Below are 16520 nucleotides of genomic sequence, written 5' to 3' on the forward strand. Positions count from 1 at the left end.
AGTTCATGTCTCATTTCATTTTTATTAAGAACCCTGCAAATGTAAACGGTACTTTTACAACAGAGATCATCCTGTTTTATCTCAACCGATTAAGTAAAATTATTAGTGAGTTTCTTTCCTTTATACAGTTCAGTGGTTTGAACGTTTTATTAAGGGGAATGTCTTTTTACTTTGTAGCAATCAAAAATACCTATGAGCATTTTGTGTCTTGTTTTAGGAAACATTCAGAACTCTCGGAATTAAATGTAAAGGTGATGGATGCTCTTTCAATGTACACAAAGCTGATGAACGAAGACCCGATGTATTCAATGTATGCAAAAGTGCCAAACCAACAGTATTATATGCAGTCAACAACTACATCACCTCAGGTATGATTAGTGTAACAAGGTAAATGGTAGGTAAAAATGACTATATTTACTTATGATATATGAGCTGCCAATGAGGTACACATTGTGTCTATAGATCTCCACGATAGGCCACGGCGGGTATATCCCATAAGGCCTCAACCTAAAGCCTACATGAGCACTCTGATAGACCAGAGGGACTATGGACTAACATTATATAGCTCATACCAGAGCTCAGAAATTAGCTAGTGTTTAATTGTCTTTCATACAGGTTTTTTATTAAACACACTTTTTAATGCTGTCCAAGATGATATAAATGAGCGTTAACATGAAGGCACTTTACAATTTGTTTCTTGGAATTGTTCGCTACCGAATGTGTTTTATAAAGCGCACCACTACCCGAAATATTCGGATAGGAAATGTATATATGTTTCAAATCTACTGACAATTGACCATTTTAAGTTCTAACAATTTTAGCCTGTATTAATACTCGATTTTATTTTATGATACTGTATAAGGATGCACTGCCTGGTGACTTACTCAGTTTTGAAATTTTTTTTTAGGGCATATTATTTTCATCAATCATTCACTCAGCATTTGTAGAGTGCAGCACTGTCACCGTTGAGGGTATCTGGGTGCTGGGGTGTGAGGTCTCTGTTGGAAAGCCATGGAAGAAATGAGAAGAAGAGGCAAAACAGAGGGCAGAAATATTAGCAGAAAAGGCCAGAGGGCAGATAAGCCGAAAAGGCAGATTAGTGCAAAACTGAGGGCTGAAAAACAAGTAGAAAAGGGAAAACGGAGGGAAAAAAAGGCAAAACCGAGCAAGAAACTAGCGGAGAGGCACAAACAGAGGGCAGCAGGGAGACAGGCAGCAGAGGATAGTGAATTGTGGGCAACCTGGACAGGAGAACTGTCACAGGGGGAGCTGGCATGAAGACCTGCTCAGTGGGGTCACGCTGCGGCCTCCGTTATGTAGGTCCTGGGGGCAGTGCGGAATGCTGGGTGATGGTAGAAGGGAAATGGCTGGAAGAGGGAAGAAACGAGCAGGAAAAGGAAAACCAAGGGCAAAAAAACAAGCAGAAAGCCAAAACCAAGAGGAAGAGGGCAGTAAAACAAGCAGTAAATACAAAACGGGGACAGGAAAACGAGCAGAAAAGGCAAAACAGAGGGCAGAAAAAAGAGCCGAAAAGGCAAAAGTGGACAGAAGAATGAACAGGAAAGGCAAAACGGCAGAAAAATGAGCAGAAAAGGCAAAACCGAGCCGAGGAGACACAAACAGATGGCAGCAGGTAGACAGGCAGCAGAGTGGTCTCAGGGGGAATTGGCACAAGTACCTGCGTCCTCATGTGTTGAAAGAATGGATAGAGCTACCTCTGAAGTTACTGGGCCATAATTGTGTCAGTGCGGCAGTCCAGTTTGTGGTTTTTCTTTAAAAAAAATTAAAAAGGCTAAATAATGAGCACAACTTAATAGTATGCGCACAGTTACAAATATTTATATGTTCTCAATTTAAATTGCAAATCGGAACTCCTTCTGCAGGGACCTTGAAGAATAACCACAGTGCAAATCACATAACCTAAAGCACGGTCACAGAGAACAACTAACCACACACACAAACTTAATCTCTTTCCTGTAAATGCAAGATACTATCTGAAAACCTGTCGGCATCAGTCTCTAACACTTAAAACCGCAAGGTCCTTAAATATTCTATGGCCTTTTCATTATTCAAAATGTGTGTCTACTGACTTACAGTATTTGCAATTAAGTAGGAAAACATCATGTTCGAGGCATGTGGGCTGTAGATCACATGCTTTCCATACTCCTGCCATCTAGTGTTGGGCCCGGATGTTTGCAAGTTGTTTTTCTTTGAAGAAGTCTTTCCAGTCATGAGGTAAGGTGACTCCTCCTTTCGGTGATGGTGCGCATGGACATCAACTCTATTGTTAGATCGTTTTTTTCCGCAATCGGGTTCGGACATGTATTGCTGCTCTCCGGTTTGAAATCCTTCTTCAGGTACCCCTCGGTGCGTAATCCACTCTACCCGCGTCGGTATTGTTTCATACTCGTATCCCACTTCTCCACGTATCATATCGGTTGAAGAAAATTTCTATTTCGATCAGAAAACGGGTGGAAGGCCATTGGGCCTAACCGCTGGAACAGACTCCATTCAAATTCTGTCCTCGGTGCCACGCAAAGTATCCGCGCACAGACTCACACATAGTGTGCTTATCCCCGGAGCACAGTGAACAGAACTGCGACGCGTGCAGATCGTTTCAATGGAAGATGACATACTGCAAGGTCAACGTCCCGTGAGTACCGAACACCCCTTGACCCGAATTCCAACTCAACCCAAACAAAAGGCTTCGGTTTCACCTTCGGGCCATGGTCGACACTGAGTAGATGTTTCTAATGCCCCGCCTCCCGGCTCGGCACCGAAACACGTCGCTCAGCCTTCCGGCTCAGGATCGAGCCAGCCAAAGTCAGGCACCGAGCCGAAACCTTTGGGCTCGAAGCTGAAGACTGCTTCGGAGCCGAAATCCTTGACGTTGAAATCGAAAATGGCTTCAGAACTCAAACCTTCCGTGCCGAAAAGTCATTCCACCCAGGCACCGGAGACCTCGGTGCCGAAACCGAAAAATGTTCCTTCGAAGCTACAGGATCCGATTTTCGACGCCCCAAATCGGACCCAAAACAAAAGGAACTTTACATTAATCCTGATACATGACATCTTCTTACTAAACTGCCTCAGAAGCGCAAACCTGAGTCAGAGGACATAAAATTCCTTTAAAGAGGAAGAATGTCTGTACTAACCCCTATCCTCCTCCTCCTACAGTACTGATTCACCTACTGACCATGACCTAGACCTTTCCCTGCAAAGCCTTCCTTTCCTGACGACAATATACGGTATTTAGAATTACTTGCTAGAGCTGCAGAGTATCACAGGGTGCAACTATATAAAGAATCCCTAGAAGAGGATTACTTGCTTGAAACTCTCAGTAGTACACATAGATCCAGTTAGACTCTCCCTGTGCTCAAAGACATAATGAGACATGCCGATGATATATTTAAGGACCCTGTTTGTGCTTGTATTCTCAATCCCAGAATAGTAAAAAAATATTATCCTGCTCTGTCAGATCCACTCTTTATTAAGAGGCCATTACCATTAGACTCATTAGTTGTCTCTAATGCCAGTAAAAGGGCAAATTCACAAACCTCGCGGGTTTCCCCCCGTATGGACAAAATTATTAGATGCTTCTGGCAAGCGAGTAGCCGCCCAGGCCGCGAATCATTGGCGTATAGCCAACACCCAGGCCCTATTAGCCAGGTATGATAGAGCGCACTTGGACAAAATGGAGCAATTGCTCCAATATCTCCCAGATGAGCACAAAGCTAAAGCTCAGGATTTAGTACAAGAAGGAAAGCTTATCTTCAATTCCTCTATTAGATGCTGCTGACACCGCAGCTAGAGAGATTAACACTAGTGTGTTACTTAGGAGGCACGCTTGGTTAAGGATTTCCGGGTTTAAACCTGAAGACCAACAATCCATTTTGAATACTCCATTTGATAAAAAGCATCTCTTCGGGCCCGAAGTAGATCAGGCATTGGAGAAATGAAAAAAGACACTGAGGTAGCTAAATCAATGGGAGCCCTACAGTCTCCTTCAAATTGTGGCTCCTTTCGTCATTCTTTCTATCGTGGGGGGTCCACGACCACATCCTCAGACAATACTGCTGCCTCGTACAAAGGCAACAATCAATCTTCAGCCTTCAGAGGCTTCTTTAGAGGAGGATACAGAGACAACAATGGCAAAGGTTGGGGCAAGGGTTCCACACCACGTAATTCCCCTTTCCCTAACAAGCAGTGACTTGCCTACCCTTTCCCCGATCATTTAACACCTGTCGGGGGACGTCTTCTACAATTCCTCCCCATTTGGCAATCCATAACTACAGACAAATGAGTGTTAGGAATTATCCATCATGGTTATTGCCTGGCGCTTACCACCAATCCTCCAACACTCTCACAAAATGTCACCAGAACATTTACACCTGCTCAAACAGGAAGTCCAGTCTCTCTTGCTAAAAGGATCCATAGAGCCTGTACCGTTACAATATCAACGGTCAGGCTTGTACTCCCTGTATTTTCTAATTCCCAAAAAGGACGGCTCCTTGAGACCTATTCTGGACCTCAGAACTAAACCACTACATACTGTCTGAACATTTCCACATGGGGACACATCAACAAGTGCTCCCACTTCTTCAGCAGGGTGACTTTATGTCTACTCTAAACTTAAAGGACGCATATTTCCACATTCCAATTCATCCCGCTCATTGCAAATATATCAGATTTGTGATAGCGGGTCAACATTACCAGTTCAAAGCACTACCATTTGGAGTCATTACTGATCCCAGAGTATTTACCAAATGCCTGGCAGTAGTTGCAGCTCATCTCAGAAGACAGCACGTCCATGTCTTCCCATTCCTGGACGACTGGCTCATCAAAGCCAGCACTTACCAGAAGTGTCTCCAACACACTCAAATTGAGTAATAGGGGGGAAGCGCACTCCTATTTATTTTATCTATTGATAATTTAAAGCTGGATGAGGTGCGACAGTGTGATGCTTGCTATCTGCTCAAGCATAAAGAGTTAACAAGGAGAAAAACTAACCAAGAGGGTAGTAACACTGTGCACAATACTGGGGGTCAGTACAGATTACCAAAACTTTGTCAAACAAGTTTGAGACATCGATTTATAACAAGCCCACAGACCGTAACAGTTTATTGGCATATACAAGCTTCCACCCTAAAAGCTTAATTGGAAATCTACCTTTCTCTCAATGTATCCGTATCCGAAGGATATGGTCAGATACCCAGACATGCAATATCAAACTTGAAGAATTCAGACAACGTTTCCAAGCTAGAGGGTATCCGGACGATATCATACAAAATTGTCTTGACAAGGCCTTAGCTAAACCACAGACTGAACTGTTTATTCAACAAAATCGCAGAGCCGAGCAAAGATCTGTTTTTGTATCAAGATATTCTACAGTATCACACTCTATCAAAAAAATCATTCACACTCGCTGGGAGTTATTGCAAAATGAAACGGACTTCAATGGTTTATTTCACACTAAACCCCTCTTTGCTTATACCAAAGGGAAAAATCTCCGATCCCTCTTGTCAACACCAAATTTGAATCAGCAACCTGAAAACCATCTAGGTACTAAGAAATGCACGACTTGTATACATTGTAATAATGTTATATCTGGCAATGTGCTCACACACCCTGTATCAGGTTCCAAAATCATGTTAAAACATACCAGTGATTGTAATTCAACCCACGTTATCTACTGTATAAAATGCCCCTGTGGGAAAGCCTACGTAGGCAAAACCGAACACAAACTAAAAATTAGAATAACTGAACACAAAAGCAAAATTAGAAATAAAAACACTACATCCAGTATAGCCACACACTGGGATGAAGCTAAACACTCAATATCCCAGTTGCGGTTCCAAGTCATTGAAAAAATTAATGTGCGACCAGGCATTGACATCACTAAATTACTGCTTCAAAGAGAAATATTTTGGATTCAAAAACTTAAAACTATGTCCCCCACGGGGTTGAATGATCGGTTTGACATGAGTTGTTTTCTGTAAAGGTTTGTTTTTCTTGAGTCTTGTCATTACAACTAAGTTCAGCCTACAATTTATACTGATCATAGGATAATATCTGCTATGTTTGTTTGTTGACACAAGAATACTCAGTCTGCCACTAACTAATGACATTGGTGGACAAGGTTGTTCTCTATCCTCACTCTCTATTCCTATGATGCCTCTAATCACCACTTACATATATATGTTTTCACATGATACCCCCCTATTCTATACTTTCATTTGGATTCGCACATTTACTTTCATGTGCATTTTTCTTTGAAGCTATCAGAGTAAGATTTCGGGCTTGTTTGTTTTATAACTTTTTTTACACAAGGGTACATATGCCCTTGTTCGACAGTTTTTTCCTGATTTTTATTGATCATCGCTACACATTCGTTCTTAACAGCCGTTATACCTATTCAAAATGGCCACCATGGTCGATTTCTCCCAGTCCTGTTTTCATGTTTATTACGCCACTCGCGCGCTTTAACTGCTGAATCGTGTTCCTGGTTCATACCTCATTACCATCTAACAAGCCAACACGCTCACCCCAATCCTTCAACATACCGGTAAGCTATTTTCCTTGAACCTCAGCTTTTTTATCTCCATCATCAGTTTTCCGCCGATATAGTCATGGTGCACCGCTTTTTGCCCCATAGATTTCAACATCGTTAACTTTTCGGCTACCCGATCCCTGAGCCACAATACTCCCGGCGGGGTGAGTTCATACAATTCCCTGCACTTTTATGAGTCCACATCACACTTCTGTTAATGTTTATACTTCATTTTTCACATTGTGTATCGTTTCAGTTTATGCGGGTTTCCCATTCGATTTAAACGTAACAGCCTTCTCGCTCCAGAGGTGAGTTCACCTCCACTATTTTACGCACTTGGTTATCAAAACATTCGGCTTTTCTCTGCCTCTACCACGCGTTTAGTTTAACAAAACTTTATTCAGCTTGTATTTTCTCGACTCAGTCACCCCGGAAACTTTCGCAAGCACTCCTTCTCGCACCCATTCCCTACTAATAGCATCTCACATTGAGAGTATCCTTGAGCCACCCTATATCCTGGAGCTAACACACATTGTTGATCACCACAACTTGGTGTCACAGATCAGAGCAGCCCAACCAGAGGAAGAAGAGGGGGGAAGAAGAGCCATAGTGCCGTCATTGGACTTACGTGGTTGCAGGGATTAGGACGAGTCGGAAAACTGCGGCAATTGCAGCAAGATGCGGCACAGGAGGTCCGATGTCAAGGGCGAGTATGCGCGAACGTTGGGTCAGCGTCTGGTAACGGAGAAACGTTCCAGGCCCGAAGCACGGGATTTGAAGGCTGCTGAGGAGTAGGAGGAGGACAGCAGGCTAGTAGCGTAGAGGCATAAGGGCGTGGGGCGGGGGTGGCGGAATAGACATACCATGCAGAGAGGAGAAGGGCATGGGGGAGAATGTTGCACTCCTAACGATGAAAAGGGGGTGGCAAGGCGAATGGATGATGGATGAAGGTGAGAGCGATAGAGCGAGGGTAAAGTCGGGAGAGGGAAGTAAAGAGAGAGGCATGCGGGTGAATATTCACATTGCTGGGTGAATAAATAGGGTGGAGGGCGGCGGAGAGAGGGGAGGGCAAGAATGAGGGGAGAAGAGGGGGAGGCAAATGGAAAGAAATCCAAGCGGTTATAAGCAACTAAGACTCTTCATAGCATAACCAAAAACGTTCTGACATATTCATGGGATGGTTAGAGCAAGTTAGACCAGTCCTCCAACCGGTTCAGTCCTGTGTGCAAGCTGTCAGTGCAGATTATCCATTTTAGTTCTTCTTTGTCCAGAATAGCAGCGATGTTGGTGTTTCTGGCAGGTTGCTGTATCACGCTAATGACTTGCCACCTTAAGTCATCTTCGGTGTGGTCCAGACCCGTGAAATGTTCGACGAGTGGGGCATTGGCAGTTTTACAACGGATCCTGCTTCTGTGTTGGCAGATCCGTATTCTGATATTCTGTGTTGTTTGTCCCACATAAATCAAATTACAAGGACAAGTGATCGCATAAATAACATTAGAGGTGTTACAATTGGAAAAGTTACGAAGAGTGATATCAATATTGGCATGCACACATTTTTTGGTGTCTAAGGTGAGATTGCAGACACTACAGGTGGTGCATTTGAAGTGGCCAACTAGGGGCTGAAGATTCCAAAGTGTCCTGATGGTGGCGTCCTTTTTAGTGTCTGGGAGAGTGGCCCTGACCAGATGGTCTTTGATGCTTTTACTCTTTTTGAAGGCAAAGAGAGGGCGTTCTAACCTCAGGTGGCCAGCATTGAGTGTAGGCCAATGTTTCAGGATGCATTTCTTCACTGTGTTGGATATGGGTGAGAAAGTGGTGACACAAGCAATTTTTTCGTCAGTTATTTTGGTTTTAGGACTGAGTAAGGTCTCCCTAGGGCAATACCAAGCTCTTTTCAGTGCTATTTGGACAAGTTTGCGCGGGTACCCTCTGCTGGTAAGTTTCTTAGATAGGATGCGAAGGAGTTGTGAATAAGGAAGTGAGTCGCGGAGGGGCCCTGGGATGGTGACTGCTTTATGAAAGTAAAATGTTTTTGTCAGTAGGTTTACGGTACAGTGTGGTGTAGAGTCCACCATTAGCAGCAATGATGTATAGGTCCAGGAAGGCTATCTTATGGTTACTGTTGTTGACAGTAAAGTTAAGGCCATGTCTGTGTGTGTTAAGCCACTGTTGTAAATGGAGGAGATTGTCTACAGTGCTATTCAAGATAAGGAAAATATCGTCTATATAGCGTTTCCATTGGAGGATGTGACTTCTGAAGGGGTTCAAGGGGGATAGTATTGTGTTTGTCTCCAACCAATCCATGTATAGTATAGCGAAATTTGGGGCGAAAACTGCACCCATGCTGGTACCTTTGACTTGTTGATAGAAATGACCGTCAAAAAGAAAGAAGTTCCTGGTGAGGCAAATCTTAAGAAGGTGAAGGATGAAAGAGGTGGGGACTGCGTGGGGTTGTGGTCTTGAGTTTAGTACCATTCCTATAACATTAATGCCTTTGTCTTGGGGAATATTGGTGTATAGGGCTTCCACGTCGAGTGTACATAGGAGGCTGGAGAGGGGGTCGAATGGAAGTTCCTCAACAAGGTTAACCATGTTCATGGTATCCTTAATGTAGCATTGGGTGGTAGGGACGAATTCTTTAATGAAGTGATCAATGTATCTACCAAGGGGTTCGAGGATGGACCCACAACCCGAGACAATGGGAGGTCCGGGTGGGCTGGTGGCATTTTTGTGTATTTTGGGTAACGTGTAGATAACTGGAGTGCGGGGGGATTTGGTGTTCAGGTACTGGAATTTGTTCTTGCTAAGGAAGCCCTGTGACAATCCTTCCTCTGTAATGTCCAGAATTAGTTTTTGAATCTCCCTGGTAGGGTCAGTCGGGAGTCTCAAATAATGATCTTGTGTCGATAGTTGCCTGAGGATCTCTTGTTTATAGGAGTCAGTGTTTTGAAGGAAAATGCCACCGCCCTTGTCAGCAGGTTTGATAGTGAGACTATCCAATTGTTTGAGTTCTTGTAAGGCATTCTTTTCAGGTAGTGTGAGGTTGTAGGGGATACATTTAGGTGTCTGTTCATGTAGGGCAACTTCTTTAAGAATGAGTTTCTCAAAGGTAAATATTTCGGCTGGGAGACTGTAGTGAGAAGGTGGGGGGGGGGCGGAAGGATGTGAATGCGGTGGAGGGTATGTAGGGTTTGTTAAGAAAAAAGGCTCAAGTAGCTCAATCTGGAGTTGTAGATAATCGGGTCTGGTTGTGGGGACAAAGGACAGTCCCTTGCTAAGTAGCGTAGTCTCTTTCTCTGACAGTTGGTGATTTGAGAGATTAAAAATAGGAATGGTGTCGAATTCAGACATAGTTTCAATAGAGTGGGCCTCCTCAGGAGGAGTCATTGAGTTCTGATGTGTCAATTTGGTAGTATCTTTGGCGTGTCTGTCTGTCACCTGGGGTACTGTACCAACGTGGAGGGCGGGAAGTACCGCGATTGGGTTGCCGGCCCTGTTCTAGGCCTAAAAAAGTGGAGTTGTTAGTTCTGGGTCTGGACGTGCTAGGGCCTTCTGTGGAGTCAGAGTTATCAGAGGATTCTGCCGAGGTGTCAGAGAAACCAACTATGTTTTGTTGTTTATTGAATCTGCCCCAAGGGCATTGTGTTCTAGGGCCCAAGTATGCTCTATTGGTGTAGAAGTCTTCAACTAAGTAAGGGTATGTTCTTTCTATTTTTTAGAGTTTTTTACTTCACGTTTGACTGATGATTTTTTTATTTTGTTCGATTCTATGAAATTCAGAGGGTCTTTTCAACTATGTCTAGTAGGGTTTTGGCGTCTGTAATAGTGCTATTGTCTTTAATTTGCCTTTCAATATCTTTGATTTCTATTTCCAGTTTTTTGGCTTCTTCGTTAGCAATGTCTATGCCCAAGACCATCCAGTGTCTTGAGCATGTAGTACCAATGTGGCTAAAGCAAGTCAGGTATTTTTTGATATCTGTAAAGACCCCAGGTATATTACGGACTTGGAGACCTACGGGAATAGTGTCAGATTTTAAATACTCAGTGAGCATGCGAACCATCAACTGTAGCCTAATACATTTTTGGTGAGTTTTTCAAGTTGCTCAAATATGGTGTTTTCAGAAGTACTAGGACTCTCAGTGGTATCAGAAAATAACGACGGACCCTCTAGAATTCTTTTAATATAGTCATCAGAATACAGAGGTGCGTGTTGGGCCATGCTCCGGGATAGCCGGTGATGGTGAGCGGGCGATTGGAGGGGAGAAAAAAGGGGTTTAAAATGAAGGGGAGAAGATCTAACATGTGGGGGAGGGGAGAGGGAACGGGGCCCACTTGGAACATAAGTAGGAGGAATGCACAGAAATTCCTTGCAATCCAGTGATTGCGCTAAGGTACAAAAAGGAGACCAGGAAAACCCGAAGGGTCTGACGGGACCAGGGGTAAACATGTTTTTTTAAGGAACAGTGGTTATCACAATTTCTACAATGAGAGATTGGAATACATAGGAGCAATCAATGCAAATTTATGAAAGAAAATTATTTATGATGAAAATTCGAAAAACATAATGAACAAAACAATAAGTGAACTAGCCGTGAGGAGGTTAAAAGGGAAATCAGCCGATTTCCTTAACCCAGGCTGGTGACTTAAAAAGTGACTTTTTGGTGAACGGTGAGAATACGTAAAAGTCGGATCAACATCTCATACTCAAACAACAAATATATAGTAAAGAATTGAGTTTAGAGATGACGTTCGACGACGTTTCGATCCCCAAACGGATAGTGAGATCTCTTCAGGACAAGGCGATGGTAGGGGTGCCTGGGAAGTAGCCTGGGTAGGTGGGAAAATAAAGGGGAGGGGAAGGCGAGGAAGGGAGGTGCGGGGGGTTTTAGGGTTAAAATTAGTCGCTGAATAAGGAGGGATAGAGGAGAGGGGGAAAAATATCAGGGAGGATTGTAGGAAGGTAGGGGAAAAGAACGAAATGTTAGAGGGAAATGGTGTCTGTAGAAGGCCTGATAAAAATGAGAGAGATCATAAGTGCCTGTAAACGCGAAGAAAAGGAGAGGGAGGGGTAGAGAAGAAGGGTGATTAAATTGGAGAAGGGATATAGAAGGGTGATTAAATTGGAGAAGGGATATAGTGTGAGGATAATTAGAAAGGTGACGGGAGCGGCAAGCTGAGGGGGCCTGATGCGATGAAAAGGGAATCGGAGAGAAGTGGGGGATGGTAAAAAGGTACGTGGATGCCGAAAGGGCGAATGAGCACAGGCGGGGGGCAAGGGGAGCTGGGGTACGACAGATCAGAGCAGCACAACCAGAGGAAGAAGGGGGGGGGGGAGAAAAAGGAAGGGGAGGGGAAGAAGAGCCGTAATGCAGTCATTGGACTTACGTGGTTGCAGGGATGAGGACGAGTCGGAAAACTGCGGCAAGTGCAGCAAGATGCGGCACGGGAGGTCCGATGTCAAGGGCGAGTATGCGCGAACGTTGGGTCAGCGTCTGGTAACGGAGAAATGTTCCAGGCCCGAAGCGCGGGATTTGAAGAGGGCCTCTGCTGCTGAGGAGTAGAAGGAGGACAGCAGGCTAGTAGCGTAGAGGCATAAGGGCTCGGGGCGGGGGTGGCGGACTGGGCTTTCCTTACCGTGCAAGGGGATGGAAAACCATGCGGGTGAGCTACGTTGCGGCGATCCGCGCCGTGCGATCCAGATGGCGAGAAAATCAATGCCTTTGGTATGGATCCAGCGGTATACTGAGATCCAGAGCTTCCGGGAATGCAGAGTAACAGGAAGTATACTCGATGTGGTAGAAAGATAGAATGAACAGGAAGGGGCGGGCTATATGAGGATTCCGAGAGGAAATAGAGGGAGGACTAAGTGCCGGGAAACAAAGGGGCGTATGGCCATGATGGAATGGGAAGGGAAGGAAGGGAATAAGACCAGGCGGTGGAGGAGTCAAGGATAAAGGAATGTAAGCATAGGTAGTCTGATTCGGAGGAGAATAACCAGAGGAGGAGCGGGCCCCAACAAGGGAGTGGGGGCCGCATGGAGCCTATAGGAGTTCGGAGGAGTATTAGTGATAGGGGAGAGGAGGGAGAGAAGGAAAAAAGGGGGGGGGGGCAAAAAGTCACTTTTTAAGTCACCAGCCTGGGTTAAGGAAATCGGCTGATTTCCCTTTTAACCTCCTCACGGCTAGTTCACATATTGTTTTGTTCATTATGTTTTTCGAATTTTCATCATAAATAATTTTCTTTCATACATTTGCATTGATTGCTCCTTTGTATTCCAATCTCTCATTGTAGAAATTGTGATAACCATTTTTTACCACTCTTGCATGGGACCACTGTTCCTTAAAAAAACATGATCATCTGGATGACACATGTGGCTGCATTAATGGTATTGTCTGTGCTATGGTTGGGGCTGAACCTAGATTCAGTGGTGTCGAGGAGATGGTTGTCATTAAGGTGGATGACTTTGTGGGTGGACTTTGTAAATGAAAGTATTAAATCGCCAGTTTTTTCAAAACCCTTTAGATAGTCTCGATACGTTGAAAGTCTGCAAAGTGGCCATGTATTCTCTGAATATGTGTAAGGAGTGCAGAAGGATAAAATTATTCTTTTTATCTTGTAGGGGAAAAATTCGTTTATCTCAGTTACCAACTTGATTGGCCTATCCATGGATCATTACATTAGACAATCTGCATGAACATGTGTCATACGTTACTTGTGAAACTACGTTACTTTTGAAACTTAGAAATCACTCTTTCAGCATTCAAGGAGCAATGCTTGCGTTTCAAATGTTACTGTAGTGATTATTGTACAGCCCCAGATTGGCGTTTGACACATACATTTGCAAAACAATCTATGGAAGAATTGAATAACCTATTTTTCTTTGCTATCATCTTGAATCTGCCTTCTACACAAATACTGTTTGTTTAAAGCATGTGACGCTAGGATCATCCATGCAAATATTCCGGGTGACATGCCCTACCTCTCCATCAGGTAGAGCATTACAAAATCTTTGCCTCATGTACACTGAAGAATACACAAGTGCATAACACAAGATGTAAAACTGACACTGACACTGGGCTATTGCAAACCACTGGTTGATGTCATAGAGAAAGTCTCATGGCAGGCACTTCATGTTGGTGCTCACAATAAAGAAATCTTAAATAAAATGTACTTTTCTGACCAACCACTTTATGGTGCAAGTATAGAGTGGATTTGAATCCGACATATTCTGTCTGCAAAGCTAATGAAACAGCTAGGCAATCGTTTACTGAATAAATTATCTCCTTGTTAATTGTATCATTGGCTTCACTTACTTTAAATATGTTTCCAAACCAGTTTTGGAAACATTGCTTTCATGTTTCCTATCATATAGAGAAAATATGTGTGTCTGCATGTCTGTATTCAAATCTGATAGTGCTATGAAGGACGAGACAAGTCTAGGGTTTTGCAAATAATGCTCTCAAACTGTTCCTGTTTTTAAGCTAGCCTTCTTGTGTATCTTTTACTAGGTTTACCCTGGACAGCTTCCAAGTGGTACATATCTGGTTACGGGAAATGGACAGATGGGACATATCCAGAACTACGCTGTTACGCCAGAGCAAAATCCCGCTCTCAGTCAAGGTGCTGGTCCTCCATCTGTCAACACTTCACTGCCAACGCAGCAAGTCCAGCCTTCCTACAAGTAATTATGTTAGACATTCATTTAAAAGACACCAATCGTGCATTTGACCATTTATTTCTGTTTTACTTCACCCAGCAAGATGTTCTGTCTTCATGTTGTAAATATTATGTACCATGTTTACTACACCTGAATAAACTCATCAAGGCGCTTGTTATCAATTGTTGCTTCTTAGCAACATTACCTTTTCCAGGAAATGTATCACATTGATTTAGTGTAGCATCATATCAGTGTGATTAACATTATATTATAATTATAGTGAGCATACAGAGGGGAGAATTACTGTTTAGATTAGCTATTTTAGAACATTTATTTTGCAAAAATGAGAACTTCCTTCAAACAAACTGCTAACGTTAAAGAAGTATCCAATCAATTAGCTTTTTCACATGCGATATGTTTGACACTTTTTGTACAGTGAAACATTGACCAATTACTTTGTCTCTTGGTGCCGTTGGAGGAGTCTGTTGATGCTTTCATCTTCAAGAGGTGGCTATGTCTGTGTGAAAGGGCACTGCAGGCATTATGTATCTTTTGCAGCCATCTGTCTGACCCAAGTTACTGTGGTAGGTCTGTTATTTGTGCTCTGCATAGGATGCCTATAGCGCCCTTATCACAGCAAAATGAAAATACGACTTGAGATGGGAAGGCGCGTTGATGAACCCAAAGGCCATACGGGACCGCAAGGTAAAACTCTGTCGCCAAGCACTGGAAGATACTGCAACAAGATCAGTCCAAGTCGGAGGGTTGTCCTGTTCTCGGTCCAGAAGGCGTAGATTTCGTTCCAAAGGTGAGTCATCGTTGTGCTCCAATTCTTTGGGGAAGTCAAAGAGAAAAACATAAGAAATCAAAGTAAGACTCTGCCCCGTCTCGCCACTCACATTCTACTGAGAAAGTGCTATGGAGTCAGCTATGCCTCTCGGTCTCATTCCTGAAGTCTGTAGACCTTGAGACCCATCCTACATTTTTTCCCCAGCACAACATGACTTTCTGGGGCCGTCTGGGACACCAAAGCAGATCAAAGAGCTCCTCAAGGCCATGCTTTGTCTCTTCGGAGCATTACTGACTCCCTCTGGTGCTCCTACAGGCCACAAGGAGCAGAGAGGCCCTCAATCTGGCATAGCACCACCGAGTTCGCCCTTATCGCCAGTTGAAGTCTTTGAATCTACTACCAGGCCTCTTCTGACTCCTGCACCAACTCTGACGCTCCGCCCCACACCAGTTCTCGAAGCTTGTACGATGTAGGACATTGTGCCCTTTGTGCTCTTCAACTCCAGGTCAGCGTAGTTATGACCTAAACGGAGCCAACCCTCGACTTCTATCGAAGCACTGCCTTTCCCACTTGACTTGACACCTCCACAATGAAGGACATATGCGTTGCGTTCTCTGTTTGGTCCAGATTCGGGTGACAATTACAAACGGGTGATAAAGGGCAACCATACCACAAAGAACATTTGTATGATGATCTCCAGGAAGCCAGTGTCCTAGACACTTCCCCTGAGATGAGAATTTTCTCACCTCATGGTCCAGCCACTGGGGAGAGTGCTTCTTATGAAGTTGTCGTGCTTTTTGTTGCCAATGTTTTTGACCTCCAGCTCCCCACCATAGTTGTGGTGAAAGGCTCTTCTGCAGTGGGAAGAACCTTGCCTCGATCTATTAATCAGCGATGAGAACACACAATGTCAGCATTTCTGAATGTTGCCGTTTCCATGGTGTTTTTTACTAGGAGACTCATTCGTTTAGAGTGCACCATCGGACTCCTGTATGCCTTCTCGCCGGTATCTCTTCTGACCAGAATTCTGAAGATCTGGACTGACAGGGCCCAGTCATCCCTAGTGGCCCCGGATTGGGCCAGGAGAGTAAGGTATCCAGAACTCCTGGGCTTTAGCATCTGTCCCCCGATCAGGCTACCTCACTGGGAATACATGCTGTGTCAGCAACAGGGGGGCAGAATTCTTCATTGGTGCCTTCAGTCTGCTCCTTCACATGTAGAGATTCAGCAATGACAGCTGAACACAATTGACCTTCCTTTGGAGGTGGTTGATGATGTCTTGGCAGCCAGGCGTCCGGCGACAAAAACTATACACCTAAAGTTGGAACATATTTGGGGTTTGATAACCTTCAGGCTAAGTTATCTGATGTTCTGTTTGTTTTATCTCTTCCCTCGGCAAGGCTTTACTTTGGGCACACCTAAAGGGTGCATTTTTGCCTTTTTACGGTTGCCGGACCAGCCCTCCTTTAAATCACCAGGTGTGATGCGTTTTTGAAAGGCTTACAACACTTGCCTTTTCC

At 44.0% G+C, this 16520-nt stretch overlaps 1 protein-coding gene across 2 annotated transcripts in view; it reads left to right on the plus strand.

The window, feature by feature from the left end:
• STAM (signal transducing adaptor molecule) overlaps positions 1-16520 on the plus strand; it is a 249266-nt gene that overhangs the window by 192644 nt on the left and 40102 nt on the right. For both annotated transcript variants that reach the window (XM_085631519.1, XM_085631520.1), the window contains exons 12-13: positions 218-368; positions 14062-14234. In XM_085631519.1, the coding sequence (XP_085487645.1) occupies positions 218-368; positions 14062-14234 (324 nt within the window). The remainder of the gene's footprint in view (positions 1-217; positions 369-14061; positions 14235-16520) is intronic.

Source organism: Triturus cristatus, chromosome 10 (genome assembly GCF_964204655.1).
Source record: "Triturus cristatus chromosome 10, aTriCri1.1, whole genome shotgun sequence".
Lineage (NCBI taxonomy): Eukaryota > Metazoa > Chordata > Amphibia > Caudata > Salamandridae > Triturus > Triturus cristatus.